Source organism: Heterostelium album, assembly GCF_000004825.1.
Source record: "Heterostelium album PN500 unplaced genomic scaffold PPL_scaffold1, whole genome shotgun sequence".
In the NCBI taxonomy this organism is placed as follows: Eukaryota; Evosea; class Eumycetozoa; order Acytosteliales; family Acytosteliaceae; genus Heterostelium; species Heterostelium album.
Genome location: NW_008805063.1, coordinates 1,027,400 through 1,042,604, shown reverse-complemented (window position 1 = coordinate 1,042,604; position 15,205 = coordinate 1,027,400). Strand labels below are relative to the sequence as shown.

Below are 15,205 nucleotides of genomic sequence, written 5' to 3'. Positions count from 1 at the left end.
TGACTGATTTAGAATTGCGCTAAATTAGATTCGTCGTTTTTATTTTATTTTACAAATTATATAATTAATTATAATTTATATCAAATAATATGGTTATTAAACAATCATTATCGTTTCTATCATCAATGGCTATTTCTAATGTGAAATCAATTAATAAGAATGCAAAGATTATAATTTTAGAAGGAAATATAAGTGCTGGGTATGTAATAATATCTCATCAAACTTTATCAAACCAAATCTAATCTATGATAATATATATTTAAAAGTAAAACATTCTTATCAACGAGATTAGGTGAACTATTAAACTATAAAGTATTTTTAGAACCTACTACAACCAATCCATATCTACAATCATTCTATGAAAGTGAGTAGTGAGTTTATTTAAAGTTTAGAGATCTGTTCGAGAATAGAATCGTATTAATTATTATCTATTGTTTTTAGATCCAAAGAAATATGCATTGGATATGCAACTTTGGTTATTGAATCAGAGATTTAAAACTTATTTATTGGCGCTGGAATACTCGTTGGTCAATGACAGTGGTGTCGTATTGGATAGATCTGTGTTTAGCGATTGGGTTTTCGCAGAGAACTGTCGGAAGGAAGGTCTGATTTCGTCGGATGGATTCACTCAATATACAACCATAAGAAATAAGATGATCAGTCAAATACCGATACCGAATATCACTGTTTACTTGGATGTTACACCAGAACAATGTTTAAATAGAATACAAACTTTAAGAAAAAGAGTGTGTATATATACGCAAAATCATAGTTTTAATCTTAACTAATAATAACTAAATTATTATTATTATTATTATTTAGGAATTTGAACAATCTATTCCATTATCATATTTACAGGGTTTAGATGGATGTTATAAGAGTTTTTTGGAGGAAATAAAGAGTAAAGGTTCGAATGTTGTAACCGTTGATTGGAGTAAGTTTGCTGAGATCGATACAATTATAAAAGAGATTAAGAATGACAGATCGCTACCATTATCAGAGAAATATTTAAACCTTATTAATTTGTATGTAACAACATCAAGAGGTGCTTTTATAGTTAAATCATACTAACACCATTCTCTTTCACTACCAAAAAAAATAACATAGTGACGATATAAAACAATCTAATGGAATGAAGAACTATCTGGTAGAGGAATTAAACTATTTAAACAAAGAAACAAATAATTCATCATCGTCGTCATCATCAAACAATACATTCACAAAAGTTTAAGATGAATAAATAAATTTCATTTTAAAATGATTAAAAAAAAATCAAATGTACATTTTGATTTGTTGCAGTTCATCATTGTCGAATTATTTTCAATTAAATCACCATATCATATTTAATAATAATAATAATAATAATAATAATAATAATAATAATAATATTTGATCATTATAAATCTGTTTTTTAATTAATTTTATTTATACTTTTTATTAATAAGAGAAAGAGAGATAATATTTAATAGATATGAGTAGTTCAAAGAGATCTATTGATCAAGAAAATGAAGGTGGTGATACAAACAACAATAATAATAATAATAGTAGTGTGAAAAAAGTAAAGGTGGATAATGAGAGAGACGTTACTCCACCACCACCACCACCACCTTCTTCTTCTTCACCTCCACCACCCCCACCGCCACCAAAAGAAGAAACGCATTCAACGGTCGTAGTTGACAATAGACGTCCAATGTTGGAGGTGGATGATGACGGTGACGAAGAAGATGATCCAGCGGCATTCATTAACAAATCGAAAAAGAACATACACAGAGCAAGAAGAGACTGTCCCTATCTTGACACTGTCAATCGTACGGTACTCGATTTCGACTTTGAAAAGAGTTGTTCCGTTTCGTTTGTGAATCTCAATATCTATGCATGTCTAGTGTGCGGTAAGAAGTTCCAAGGAAAGAGTCCTGGTTCTCATGCACACTACCACTGCATGCAATCGAATCATCATGTATTTATCAACCTACACAACCAGAAGATCTATTGTCTTCCCGATGACTATGAAGTTGTCGATTCATCTTTAGATGATATCAAAGTAAGTTTAAAATATATTCAAATCTAATCTAATCTATTATCACCAAACTTACAATTACCAATTATATAATTAGTATCTAGTTAATCCTACATTTACAAAAGAACAAATTGCATTGTTTGACAAGAGTACCAAATACTCTAGAGCATTGGATGGTACATCTTATCTGCCCGGTTTCATTGGTCTTAACAACATCAAAAAGAACTCCTATATCAATGTTGTCATACAATCATTGGCTCGTGTTTCAATGATTCGTAACTATTTCATTAATCAAGATAATCTAAAGAATGTAAGTTATATTACAACAACAACAACAACTACTACTGTTACTACTACACATTCTAATTCTTTAATTATATGTTTATATAGTGTAAATCAGCATTGGTAAATAACTTTGGAGAGTTACTTAGAAAGATTTGGAATCCACGTAACTTCAAAGGTCATGTATCGCCACATGAATTGATACGTGTGGTTCAAAGTGCATCGACTCGTTTCACGATTAGCAATGAAAGCGATCCACTCGAATTCCTACAATGGTTTTTAAATTCACTTTCATATGATTTAAATGTAATGAATGGTGTTGATACTAAACAACAAAACAGTAATAGTAACATAATTCAACAGGCATTCAGTGGAGAGATTCAACTAACAGTTACACCACCACCAAAATCATCGGGCTCAGAGACAACAACAGCAGCAGCAGCAACAACAAAACCAACATCAAAAACAAGTCGTGTCAGTTTCACTACGTTGGTGTTGGATCTACCCCCGAAACCACTATTCAAAGATGACCAAGACAAATCGATCATTCCCCAGGTCCCGCTATTCACTCTGTTGCTTAAATACGATGGTGTGACACCGCGTTTGCAGCCCAATGGTGAATCGAAACTCTTCAAACTTCTCAGACTGCCGCGCTATCTTGTGCTCTGTGTCAAACGTTTCAGCTTCAACAATTTCTTCAAGGAGAAAGAACCAACCATTGTAAACTTTCCACTTAAAAACCTGGATCTTAAAGATTGTAAGTACACACTCACACACACCGACACATGATTCTTATCTATTGGTTTATATTTGCACCAAACACCAGAGACAAACAAACACAATACCAACAATTAACATATGTCAATCACCATACTTACACAATTGTAATTTTTTATAAATCTAGATCTCTCGCCTGATGTGCTAAAGACTTGTAAATCTACCAAATATAATTTGCTGTCGAATATCAAACATGAAGGTGAGCCAGACGCTGGTAACTACACAGTATATCTACACAATAAGGTATGTTGAAAATATTCTACTATCAAAAGGTGGTGGTGCCCAAAGACAAACCAACCAATCAATCAATCAATCAATAACCAACCATTAATTAATGGTAAATTGATTTGACTTGATGATTGTAAAAAAAAAAAAAAAAAAAGAAAAAAAGCACCCCTCCAAAACCACCATCATTCCTTTTTGAACTAACCAAACCGTTTTACCTTAACACTCTCTTTGAAAACTAACAATTTATAGGGATTCGATAAGTGGTTTGAAATTCAAGATTTGACAGTGAAAGAAACACTCCCACAACTTGTGGCTGTGTCCGAAGCATACCTTTTATTGTATGAGATGCAAAACTAATTAAATTAAAACAAGGGGCGTATTGTGGAAGAAAATATAAAAACTCTTTTTTTTTTTTTTTGACCAAAATATCTTTTGATGAATGTTTTAAATTTGACTCTAATTGGTACTTTGTTTGGATGACCACCCCTAGTGTTGGGGTGATTGCAACCTTGGGTTGCGTGTTTTCAAAAATTGGTAAAAAAAAAATTAAAAATAAAAATAAAAAGCCGGAAAAGTATTCAAAAGATTTAATATAAGGGTAAAATCGATTGTTTTTTTTGATCCCTAATTAGTTGATCGCTGATTTTTTTAGGTCAGCAAAAACCAAAACTCTTGCAAGCGTTTTCAATTTTGAGGTGACGATATTAAAAATTTCCATAGATCAATAAAAAGGAGGTGGTCTCTCACCATATCTACATGTCACTCTTTTGGTATGAGAAAAAATAAAATAAAATAAAATAAAAATTTATAAAAAGACTCTGCAAATGAGTAAAACCTTGGTAGAAACAAAAATTTGATATAACAATTTTTCCATCAACAAAAAACAGTCACAATATATACATCTATTCATAGTTGTTGATCTTTACCAGAATTCAAAATTAATAGAAATCTATAAATCAATCAAACATTGAAGTAAAAACTTTTTACTTCATCATATTGGTTGACGCATCATTCTCAATTATTCTTTGTTTTTCCTAACATTATACTTCACACTTGTAACAATGTTTGACACAGACTAGTACCAACTTATCAATAATTGAAATCAATCGATACATATCTATTTATATAGACTTATAAACACACAGAATAGTAAATATTTTTTTATGACAACCTTTTCACAATCAAACTTATCAATATTTGATCCATATTATTTTAATTTTATTCGATAGTTTTTTTTTTCTTCCCTCAGGTAGGAAATGAAAAACAATTATTCATCAAGTAAAAATAATGAAGAAAAATATAGTAATAACAATAACAATAGTGGCAATAATAATAACAATAATAACAATGAAAACAGCAACAGAGTAAATAATTTATATACAAATGCATACAAAACATCTCTTCCTCCTCAGTCTTATTATAAAAATCAAAATCCCTATAATAATATATCAAACCCACATTATATAAATGCTTACCGTCAACCACAACAAACATATTTGGACACCAATTCCACACCGTATCAACAATACTATTCATATTATAATAGTCAATCTCCTCCCCCACCACCTATGTACACATCCCACATAAATCAACAAATTCCTATAAACTCACATCGTCATTCATACCCTCCACCGCATCATCATCAACCACCTAATCAACCTCCACCACATCAACAATATCTATCATCACAGCGGCCTCATCTCTATTCTCATACCCAACTTATAGATTATCAATCTTATAGTCATCCTCACTGTTCACCTCCTTCACCCCCAACGAATAGTGTTCCTCACTTTCAATACACCACCTATCCAAACATCCAAGAAAGTCATTTTTTACCAAAAATCACCCAGATCATCCGAAAATACAACACCATATTCAACTTCACCTCCTACAAGTCCATTAACTACTACTACCACAACAACAACAACCAACCTAAAGAATAACAACACAGATTTAAATTCCATTCAAAATAACAACCAATTAACCAAAGATCCATGCACACTCTCAGGAAGGTGTCTTGTTTGTACAAGAGGTCCTCCTAAATTAATTCAACATAATACATGGTCAAATATTATGAGAGTTGTTATTTTTTGTCTTAAACATGCCTATCCAGATCTAGAATTTTTTAGTTTAAAAAATCATATTTATGACTTTATGTCAAGTCATTGGAGTATATTATGCTATAATAAAGAATGTAAATATGCGGTCTTATTAGTTTGTATTGATAAAAAAGAAATTAACATTTTAGTTTAATTAATTGTATATATAGATGAACAAAATTGGCATAAGCAAATTCAGGTAGGTGAATTGAAAATGGAAATATAAAAGTTTAAATTATTAATTGCTTTGTACTATTTTTAAAGGATATATTATCACATTCGAAAAAAATATTCGAATCTGGACAGAATCATTTAAATGCTAGTGGACATTGGAGACTTATAGAGAATATAGATCCATGGTCGATGCCAAATCCTAAAGAAGTGAATAAGAAAAAAGGAAATAAAAACAAGAAAAAAAAGAATCCAGATCAAAGCAATGAAAGAAATGCTAGCAGAGAACAACCATCGCAAGTCAAATATCCAATCCAGAATCGCATATCACCTGTTGTTTTCGGTGTACCGTTATCTAGTTCGCCACCATCTCTTTCAATACCATCACCACCACAACCACCACCAACTCGAGTAGAAATACCAATAACACCACCACATCCAATTCGAGTAGACATACCAATATCAACAACACCAACTCGAGTCGACAAAACAAAAACACCACCGCCACTACCAATACTACCAATACTACAAGTCCAACTAGAAAATGCAAGACAAAGTAATTTGAATTCAAGAGAATCAGCTCCAGTGTTACCACCAATATCAATTCCGTTGACATTGCTGCCTACCAATGACAATACGACGACGCCGACAACAACAACAACCATAGCAAATACTAATTTGACTTCACCCAGCACTGATAGAGACTACAATAGGCTCATTGAAAATTTTAACAATTTTCATTCAATGAGTCCCAGAGAGAGTCCAAGATCGCAAAGAAAGCGATCAGCAGATCATTTTAACTCTGTAGAGTTGGAAAACGAACAAACCACAATAACCGGTATAACACCAAGAGAAATCAAGAAATCGCCTCGTCAGTAAAAAAATGATGAGTTTGAAATCAAATAAAATAAAGATTACACACACAAGCAATTTGTAAATGATAATAAAAATATAACAAAATAATGATCATCAACATGTTTGTTCTCACTTCCAAATCAAGAAAGATGGTGGGTTGAAAAAAACAAAAAATAGAAAAAAAAAAATGAAAAATTTTACTTATTAATTTTTTAATTTATAAATTTTATATAAATATATTATTATTTATTTATTTATTTATTTATATATTGTATAATTATGAGTGATATCGAAGATAATACAAAAGAATTGAAAGCAGATGAATGCTTACCAGAGGAGAAAAAGACAACCAAAAGGTTGTTGGATGTAGAGGATGAGGATAATGATTCTGATGTTACTCTCGATGATCCCGATGCACCACCATCAACAGCACAAACAACCACTCCAATTCTATCGTCTTCTTCCTCTTTGCTACCAACTGCTAACAACAACACTACTAGTAGCACAACAACAACAGCAGCCGGTCACAGTCATGCTCATACTCATAACAATAGTAGTAACTCACATCATCCATTGGAACCACCACCACCAAAAATCAGTACGCCATCACCCAAGAGTTTCTCTACCTCACCGATATTCTCTGGTCAACAGGTTCATCCGTCGACGTATGCTCACCATGATGAATCGAGTGACAGTGAACACACCTACTTTAATGGCAGACGTATCATCTGTGAGAGTGGCAGTAGCGACATCAGTGGCAGCGAAGACAACAGCTCGATTTCACGGCCAATGAAAAAAAAGAAAAAGTCGATGCGTCGCGAAGGAAAGATCTACGATCTGTTGGAGCAGCGTTTGGGTTCGGAAGCGTTGCGCTCCACCATATCCAACCCAAACTTTACCTTTGATTGGCCATACGAGTTGGTTCTGGTTCGTCACGGTCAGAGCGAGGGTAACGAAGCGCAGTCGCGTTCCAAGCGTGGTGACCTCTCTGCCTACACACCAGAGTTCAAAAAGAAACACTCTTCCACCTATCGTCTCACCGACAAGGGTATCCAACAGGCCAAGATCGCCGGTAAGTGGGTAAGAGAGAACATTGCACAGGTATTCGATCGTTACTACACCAGTGAGTACGTAAGAGCCATGGAAACCGCAAGTCTTCTCGGTCTAGAGGAATCGAAATGGTTGACAGAGATTCAATTGCGTGAACGTGACAAAGGTAAAATGGATAACATCTCTTGGACTGAAAAGAATGAAAAGTTTGGTCATGAAATGGAATTAAGAAAAAGAGATAGGTAATATATCATTACTTTATTATTATTTATTATTATTATTATTGTTGTTATTGTTTTTATAACTTAACTAATAATACTTTAATAATATTTTAGTTTCTTTTGGGCACCACCAGGAGGTGAAAGTATTGCAAATATATGTACAAGAGTAGAACATACATTTACAACACTGAGACGTGAATGTGCAAATAAAAGGGTGGTTATAGTTTGTCATGGTGAGAGTATGTTTAAATTTAGTTGGTTTGTTTGTGGAACTTTTATATTAATTGTTATTGCTATTATTGCTATTATTATTATAGTTATGTGGGCATTTAGAGTAAGACTGGAGAGACTTAGTCAAATTAGATTCCATCAATTGCAATCATCGAAGGATCCAAGGGATCAGATTCACAATACATCGATTCTATGGTATACAAGAGTGCATCCAAAGACCGGTGAGATCTTCCCGTACTTTAAATTCCTGAGATCGGTTTGTCCTTGGAGACCTGAGTACTCTGCACCCGGCTGGTTAGAGTTTGACCGTCCAGTCTATACCAACGAAGAGTTGATGGAGAGTGTTCGAACCGTTCCTAGATATGTCAACAATTTCGACAAAGATGACGGTCCAAACTCACATCCAGAACCACCAAAGGCATAAAATAATCTTCCTTTCTTTATATTTAAAGATCTGGCGCAGTTTCGAAAACAACAACAGCAAACAACAGCAAACAACAAACAACTTGTTTTTTACAAAACAAATCATCTATCAATTTGAAATGTAAACATACAAACAACAAACTAAACCAAACCAACTCATCTCATTCCTTAGATTACAATTACAAAGATTTTATCAAAACAAAAAAACAAAAACAAAAGAAAAAAAAAAAACAACAACACTGTCTCTATAATAATAATAATAATATGTATAATAATAATAATAATAAAAAATAACATTATTTGTATTAAAAGTTTGATTTGTTTTTAAACATTAAAATCATGGTTATCATGATTTTATTTGTTTATTTGTTGGTTTATGTTTTTACAAGTGATTTAAATTAAAGGTTGATTATATATATAGATATATATGTATATTACTTTATCATTTTGTTGTTGATTCTGTTTTGATATTATTATTTGTTTGATTATTTTGTTTTTGTTTTGATTATGATGATGATTACTAGATGTGTTAGTCATCAGAATAACTTGTATTTTTATCATTGTTTGAGGTGGAAGATGACAGTGAGTTTGCTAGTTTCGATTGTATCTGTTGGTGTTGTTGAATGTCTCTGTCTTTGGTGGAGGTGCAGAGTATGGTGAACTCTAGTTGCTCCTTGATGATCTGTGCCGCTATCTTATCGATCTCCTTTGTGAGGAATCCAAATATCTGATGTTTGAGCCGTGAGTCTATCTTGACGATCGCCTCATAGACATACTTTGACGAGCAGGTTTCCTTATCAAACTTTTTGTAGATCTGCTCGAGGATCTCCAGCAAACTAAACACCACGTGAAAATAATCCAAATCCTTTGCCATCGATATATTAAAGATCTTTAGGAACTCGTAGATCACGGTGTTTCCGATCTTTACGATCTTTGATTTGATGTGGTCGTTCTCATTGACGGTGGTGTGTGTCGGCTGCTTCTTGGAGAGCAGCACCTTCATACCCTGCATTGCAGTGCCAGTCTCGTAGTGATAGTCATACTCTTCCATCAATTGAACCAACGCTCTAACAAATGCAGGTCCTTTATCCGTTGAGAGTAATGGTGCTAAACTTAAACCTAAACTAAACCATCCTAATAATCTTTGTGTATTGTTGATTATGTCGTTCAATTAATTTGATTTGTTGTTTTTGTATATTTTCTTTCCTTAAACTACTAGTGTCTAATATTATAAACATACCTCTTTTGTATATCGACAGCTTTATCAAAGTCTGTTTTCTGTATGGCAGCTACATTCATCCAATGCAGTGGTTTTTGATTGGTATAGTATGCAGCTTCATGTATTCTTCTAATATAATCAATAGCATTTGTTCTCTTTTCAACTATTTGTACAATCGACTTCTTTCTCTCAAGAGTCTCCTCCATTTTTGTTACTATAGCATCCATTTTTTTCTATTTATTTTTCTTTCTTAATTAAATAACTAACTAAATAACTAACTCTAACTTTCTATATATATACACAACACAACACAACAACTTCCTTCTTTCTTTCTTTCAATATAGAGTCAGTGTGCTATATTAAAACTATCTTATATATTTGTTTACTTTACTTAATCTCTTGTAATTAAATATAGTTGAATAAACAAAGAAACGACCAATCTTTTTTGAAAAAAGAAACAAAAAAAAAAATCTAATAAATAAAGAAAAATAAAATTACAAATAAATATAAATATATTACTTCAAGTTATAAATAAATATCAAAAAATGTTTTGTTATGATTAATTATATATATTTTTGATTAAGATAATTCAAACAACACTGCACAGAAAGACACCCCAAAATAAGATGTTTTTTTTTTTTTTTTTTTTTAGTTTCATATGATTTTAATGTTATTTTTTTTTTTCAAACTTGGTGTCACTTATTTTTTTGGTTTTTTTTTTTTTTTTAATAAAGTTATGAGTGTTATCGAATCTATCTATCTCTCTTCTACTAATTAGTTGTTTGGATATTGTGCTTGTTGTTGTTGATGCTCAGTATGTCTATCTTGTTGTTGTTTCTTTAGGTTGTAGATGTTCTTTTCAGTATGTTCGAGTTGTTCGTTGATCCAGTACTCTACCACTTGAAACAAGACATCGAGTGGCAAAGAACCGTTGTTCAATACAATACTATGGAATTTTTGAATTGAGAATCTCTCTTGCAACTGTGCCTTGGCATACTCTCTGATTTCAACGATCTTCATTTGTCCGATCTTCTGTGACAGTCCCCATCCCGGTATCACAGCAATCTTGTTGACTTCATGATCGACTTCATTGAGATCGAATCCACCCTGCTCAATCAAGAACTTTGAAGCATTCTCTTTACTCCATTGGATTCCTTCGAAATGAATACTACAATCTGTAATCAATCTACATGTTCTTTAGAAATAGATGATAATTATAATTAGATTTAGATATCTAAACAACAACTTTTGTTACTATTAAATTACTTACGATCTTAAATCCATAATATGATGGGCGAGTTTCTCCCATTTGCTTTTTAACCAACCGTATTCCACTGCCAAACCTTCAGCATAATGACCCCAACCATCATAGAATGAACAGTTGACCTATTTTACAAAGATTTATTGGTAAGTAGTTTTTAAATAACAGTTACAAAAACATTATTATTAATACTTACAAAGAATTTTCTAAAAGTATCGTTCTTTATGTTGTTGGCACATAGTAGTTGAAGATGATGTCCTGGGATGCCTTCTTTGAACACAGAAACTTTATTCAAAAGTCTGGAGTGTGTAGATGCATGGTCGAAATTTACAAATAGCACAGCACTTCTATCACCAACTGCAGGTTTATATAGGAATGGATTTGGTTCAAAGTGACCAACCACTGTCTCCTCGAAATCAATCGATAAATCTGGAAGATTTTCAAACAATTCAGCTATCTTTGATCTTGTTTCATGGTATGTCTAAAGAAAAAGGTAAATCCCATTAATAAAACCTTATAGGTTTCTTTAAAAAATAAAATCTTAACTTACTTCATTTAAATATGTTAATGTTTCTTTCTTTCCAATATCATCGGAACGGATTTTAAATATTGGATCAAATACAATTCTATTCAAGAATTGTCCAAATGTCTCTTTTGTACTGTTAAAAGTAAACTCTGGCTTGGCCAAGAAAATGATATCTCTTTGAATTCTCTCAAGTTCTCTGTACCCAATCTCTGCCAATTCCATTGGACACATCGTAGTCGAAGTATAGAAATAAGAGTGAAATCTATATAGTTCCTCACCATTAGGTAAACACCATAGCTATTTTACATTAAAATTGATTAATTGTTAATAATTAATATAAATCTATATTTTCAGCAATATATAAAAAAAAACATACTCCTATAGTTTTTCTTGCTTTCAGTAAGTATTTAGCTTGATAGTCAATTAGCCTCTGTAATGGAGGAATAAAGCTATCAAGAATTACTTTCTTCAAAGAGTTTAGTATCTTCACTCTGGTACTGTAGTGGTAGTGGTGAATCTCTTGACTAACCCTCTGGTAGATAAAGTGGTTCTCTACGAAACCTCCTGGTAACTCTATGAATTCTTTAATTTGTTGGTTGGATTTGATAATAGTATCCGCGGGTGGAGTTATATTCTTCCGAATTCTCAACTCGAAATCCTCAATAATATGCTCCACATAATTCTTTGTCCTTCTTATTCTTGTTATATAATGATATATTTCATCTTCACAATCCAACTATAAATTAATTAAAAAAAATTAAATTAAAAGAGTAAGTAATTGTGAATTCTAAAATTAATATTGTTTTTTTAAAAAAATTCATACCGATTGTATTGAATGTAATGTCAAATAGAGAGCATAGATTGCACCACGATAAGAATTACATGGATAGATGGTTGGAATATTTCCAAAGAGTGGTGGTGCATATACTAGCAGATTGTGTCCAAATAATGTTGTGGTGAGATACCAGTGCATGAGATTGTAAGATATCCAATTTTGGAAGGAATCCTTGTCCTCTCTCTCTAGATCATTCAGGACCTTGGTCTCAAAAGTATGTAACAATCGAATGTTTTTCGCTATTTTGTCTTTACTCTTTGCACGAAATGACGGTGATATATCGTCGAGCAAAGAATTGTGGATCGATATTCCATAACGTTCCAGAACATGAATTCTAGTGAGTGTCATAAACTGAGTGGAAAAAGTCTCGTAAAATATTCTGTTTATGCAAGTCAGCAGTCGGTATGGACGGAAATAAAAAGTAGGTAGGATGTAGCACATCGTAGCAAAAAGCGAGATAAGGAAAATCACCACTGTCAGTTCGAACCGCTTCAATTCATTCAAAAAGAATTTCCAACCAAACATGTACCCCAGCGCCAGGCACAACACCAGACACATTGTGGTCATCGTATGCTTGGCCCACAGCACCAAATCTATTCTTGCATACATTATTTATCTTTATTTGTTTATTATTATTATTTTTATAAATATTGTTGAACTGGAAAATTATTAATTAATTGTTGGAAAATAATATTATTACTATTATTATTACTAACTAAATATTTATTAATATTTTTATAAAACAAAGTTACTTTATAGACATTTGATATTAATAGAGTTTACTTCTACTAAAACAAAAAAAAAATAATAGTAGAGTGAATTAATGGCATATGAAATGAAATTGTGAAAATTAATTTTAATTAATTAATTAATTTGAAAAGTTGTCGATTGGTAGATGATGATATATTGGAATATCAAATGATTATCGATATTAAAGCAAGGAAACAAGTTATAACTGAAATAAATACAATCTATCTTATTTACTATCTGTTTGTGTATCTGTCTCTTTGATCTATAAATTAACTAAACTAATTGGACTTTTTGGAAAGTTGTATACATATTTTTAAATTTCAACCAACAAAATGCAATTAATAAAATAAATTGAAGTCCAATACATCATGCCAACATAAAACAAGGTTTTAGACCACCAATTTTGCCCAAAAAAGATATCATCCGTAAAAGGAATTAGACCACCCCACTTAATAATTAATTTTCCCAAAATTCAGTTGAACTTTTTTTTTTTTTTTTTTTTTTTTTTTAATTTAATTTTATTTATTTTAATTTTATTTTTCGCAAAATTAAAGTTTTGATTTTGGGATGGTAAAATTAATCTATTTTTTTTTTTTTTTTTTTCATAATATATTTCTATTTTTAATCTAAACAACAAAATAGCAAAAAAAGAATAAAAGAAGATTGTTCTTTTCTATTTTGTTTTGTTTATTTCATTTTTTTTACGATTGTAACACCAAAAAAGTAAATAACCATGTCTTACCAACAAATGACTGAAAAAGATGTAACACCAACAAACAATAATGATAGTGCATACAAAAAAACAAGTGAAAATATAAATAAGTAAGTTCCGTCATATCCCTACCATATTTAGAAAAATCAATAATAATAGCTTATTTATTTTATTTTTTTCGATAGAAATTCAAATAACTTTTTCACAGGTATAAAGAGTACCGTTAGCACAAATGAATCGCTACAATCGGATCAACAACAACAACAACAGCCACAGGCTCCAAAAACATTTGTCGATGGTGTCTTCAAAGGGTTAGTTTCAATTGGTTCCGGAATCATTAATGGTACCAAAGGTGTTGTTGTATGTGATTATGTTTGATGAAATGAATGACGATAATGATGAAGCTCATTCGATTCAGTTTCCAGAAGAAAGAATTATTATTAATTTACTTTTGATATCAATCTTTCTACAAAAATAGGTTGAACCGTATAGAGGTGCAAAGAGAGAAGGTGTAGCAGGATTTGCAAAAGGTGTAGCAAAAGGTGTAGGAGGTGTAGTCTTGCTACCGGTCGTGGGTGTAATGGAATTCGTATCAATGACAACACAAGGTATCATGAACACACCATTAACAGTTATCGAGGCAATGAAAAACGCACCAAAAGAAGAAACTATGGAACTAACTTCGATTGAACATTGCTTATTTTTCGGTATCAGTCTTGAAGAGTCAATCTTGAGATGCAAAGAAAAAGGTGTTCCACATCTTATCACTATATGCTTAGAATTCTTGACACTAAGTAAGTTGTTTTTTTTTACCAGATTCCTTCGTGATATAGCTATAACAACTATTCATAAATATTTATTGTTTGATTAACATTATTATTTTTTTTATATAGGAGTAAATCATGAAGGAATATTTAGATTATCTGGTTCAAAAACAGAGATAGATAAGTTTCAAACACAATTTGATAAGGGTGAAATTAATTCGGTCGGTCAGTTGGACAGCTTCAAGGTCAATGAGATCGCAGGGCTATTTAAACAGTATTTTCGATTTACACCTGATCCAATAGTACCAAAGAAAACAATCAAGAAACTAATGGAGATTCAATCGAAACCCGCCGATCAAAATGAAAAGATCTCTGCACTCAAACATGGTGTTTGCCATATGGATGAACCATACTACAGTGTTTTGTATAGATGCACTGAATTGCTCACCAAGATTGCAGAGAATTCAAAAGAATCACTTATGACCCCTAGTAATCTATCAATCGTCTTTGGAGTGAGTTGGTTACGTCCAGAGAATGAACTTCAACAAATTGCAGATGCCAACACCGTCGTTTTTCATTTAATTTCCAATTTCCCACAAATCTTTACAAAGAAACCATCTGTTGTTCTATAACATAATAGAAAAACAACAAAAAAAAAAAAAAAAAGATATCTTTAGCTTTTAATAATTACTTGGAATAATTATTATCTTTTAAAGATTTGTATTAATTTAATAAAAAAATTGGTGTATGTCTATCTGTATATATATTATATCTGTTGTTTATT

General features: G+C 31.7%; 7 protein-coding genes across 7 annotated transcripts; 5 read left to right on the top strand and 2 right to left on the bottom strand.

Annotated features, from left to right (window-relative positions):
* Positions 1-89: 89 nt before the first annotated feature.
* On the top strand, positions 90-1,231 carry dgk (deoxynucleoside kinase; the record flags this gene model as incomplete). Its single annotated transcript, XM_020571503.1, has 5 exons — positions 90-199; positions 267-364; positions 442-746; positions 823-1,025; positions 1,108-1,231. 5 exons carry the CDS (start codon positions 90-92, stop codon positions 1,229-1,231), a joined length of 840 nt encoding a protein of 279 aa, XP_020438777.1.
* Positions 1,232-1,471: 240 nt separating this feature from the next.
* usp39 (SAP DNA-binding domain-containing protein) lies at positions 1,472-4,032 on the top strand (the record flags this gene model as incomplete). The annotated part of the gene is made up of 7 exons (XM_020571502.1): positions 1,472-2,041; positions 2,115-2,327; positions 2,408-2,773; positions 3,002-3,056; positions 3,204-3,319; positions 3,554-3,642; positions 3,957-4,032. The coding sequence occupies 7 exons, from the start codon at positions 1,472-1,474 to the stop codon at positions 4,030-4,032; spliced, it is 1,485 nt and encodes a 494-aa protein (XP_020438776.1).
* A 528-nt stretch (positions 4,033-4,560) lies between these two features.
* PPL_00473 (uncharacterized protein) lies at positions 4,561-6,453 on the top strand (the record flags this gene model as incomplete). The annotated part of the gene is made up of 4 exons (XM_020571501.1): positions 4,561-4,668; positions 5,126-5,498; positions 5,574-5,602; positions 5,668-6,453. The coding sequence occupies 4 exons, from the start codon at positions 4,561-4,563 to the stop codon at positions 6,451-6,453; spliced, it is 1,296 nt and encodes a 431-aa protein (XP_020438775.1).
* Positions 6,454-6,708: 255 nt separating this feature from the next.
* On the top strand, positions 6,709-8,355 carry PPL_00472 (phosphoglycerate mutase family protein; the record flags this gene model as incomplete). Its single annotated transcript, XM_020571500.1, has 3 exons — positions 6,709-7,721; positions 7,815-7,939; positions 8,018-8,355. The coding sequence occupies 3 exons, from the start codon at positions 6,709-6,711 to the stop codon at positions 8,353-8,355; spliced, it is 1,476 nt and encodes a 491-aa protein (XP_020438774.1).
* Positions 8,356-8,883: 528 nt separating this feature from the next.
* PPL_00471 (uncharacterized protein) lies at positions 8,884-9,800 on the bottom strand (the record flags this gene model as incomplete). The annotated part of the gene is made up of 2 exons (XM_020571499.1): positions 8,884-9,496; positions 9,595-9,800. The coding sequence occupies 2 exons, from the start codon at positions 9,798-9,800 to the stop codon at positions 8,884-8,886; spliced, it is 819 nt and encodes a 272-aa protein (XP_020438773.1).
* A 547-nt stretch (positions 9,801-10,347) lies between these two features.
* On the bottom strand, positions 10,348-12,543 carry PPL_00470 (uncharacterized protein; the record flags this gene model as incomplete). The annotated part of the gene is made up of 6 exons (XM_020571498.1): positions 10,348-10,768; positions 10,844-10,959; positions 11,166-11,315; positions 11,385-11,657; positions 11,824-12,096; positions 12,184-12,543. The coding sequence occupies 6 exons, from the start codon at positions 12,541-12,543 to the stop codon at positions 10,348-10,350; spliced, it is 1,593 nt and encodes a 530-aa protein (XP_020438772.1).
* A 1,135-nt stretch (positions 12,544-13,678) lies between these two features.
* gacC (Rho GTPase-activating protein) lies at positions 13,679-15,053 on the top strand (the record flags this gene model as incomplete). The annotated part of the gene is made up of 4 exons (XM_020571497.1): positions 13,679-13,767; positions 13,843-14,017; positions 14,136-14,451; positions 14,551-15,053. 4 exons carry the CDS (start codon positions 13,679-13,681, stop codon positions 15,051-15,053), a joined length of 1,083 nt encoding a protein of 360 aa, XP_020438771.1.
* Positions 15,054-15,205: the final 152 nt, after the last annotated feature.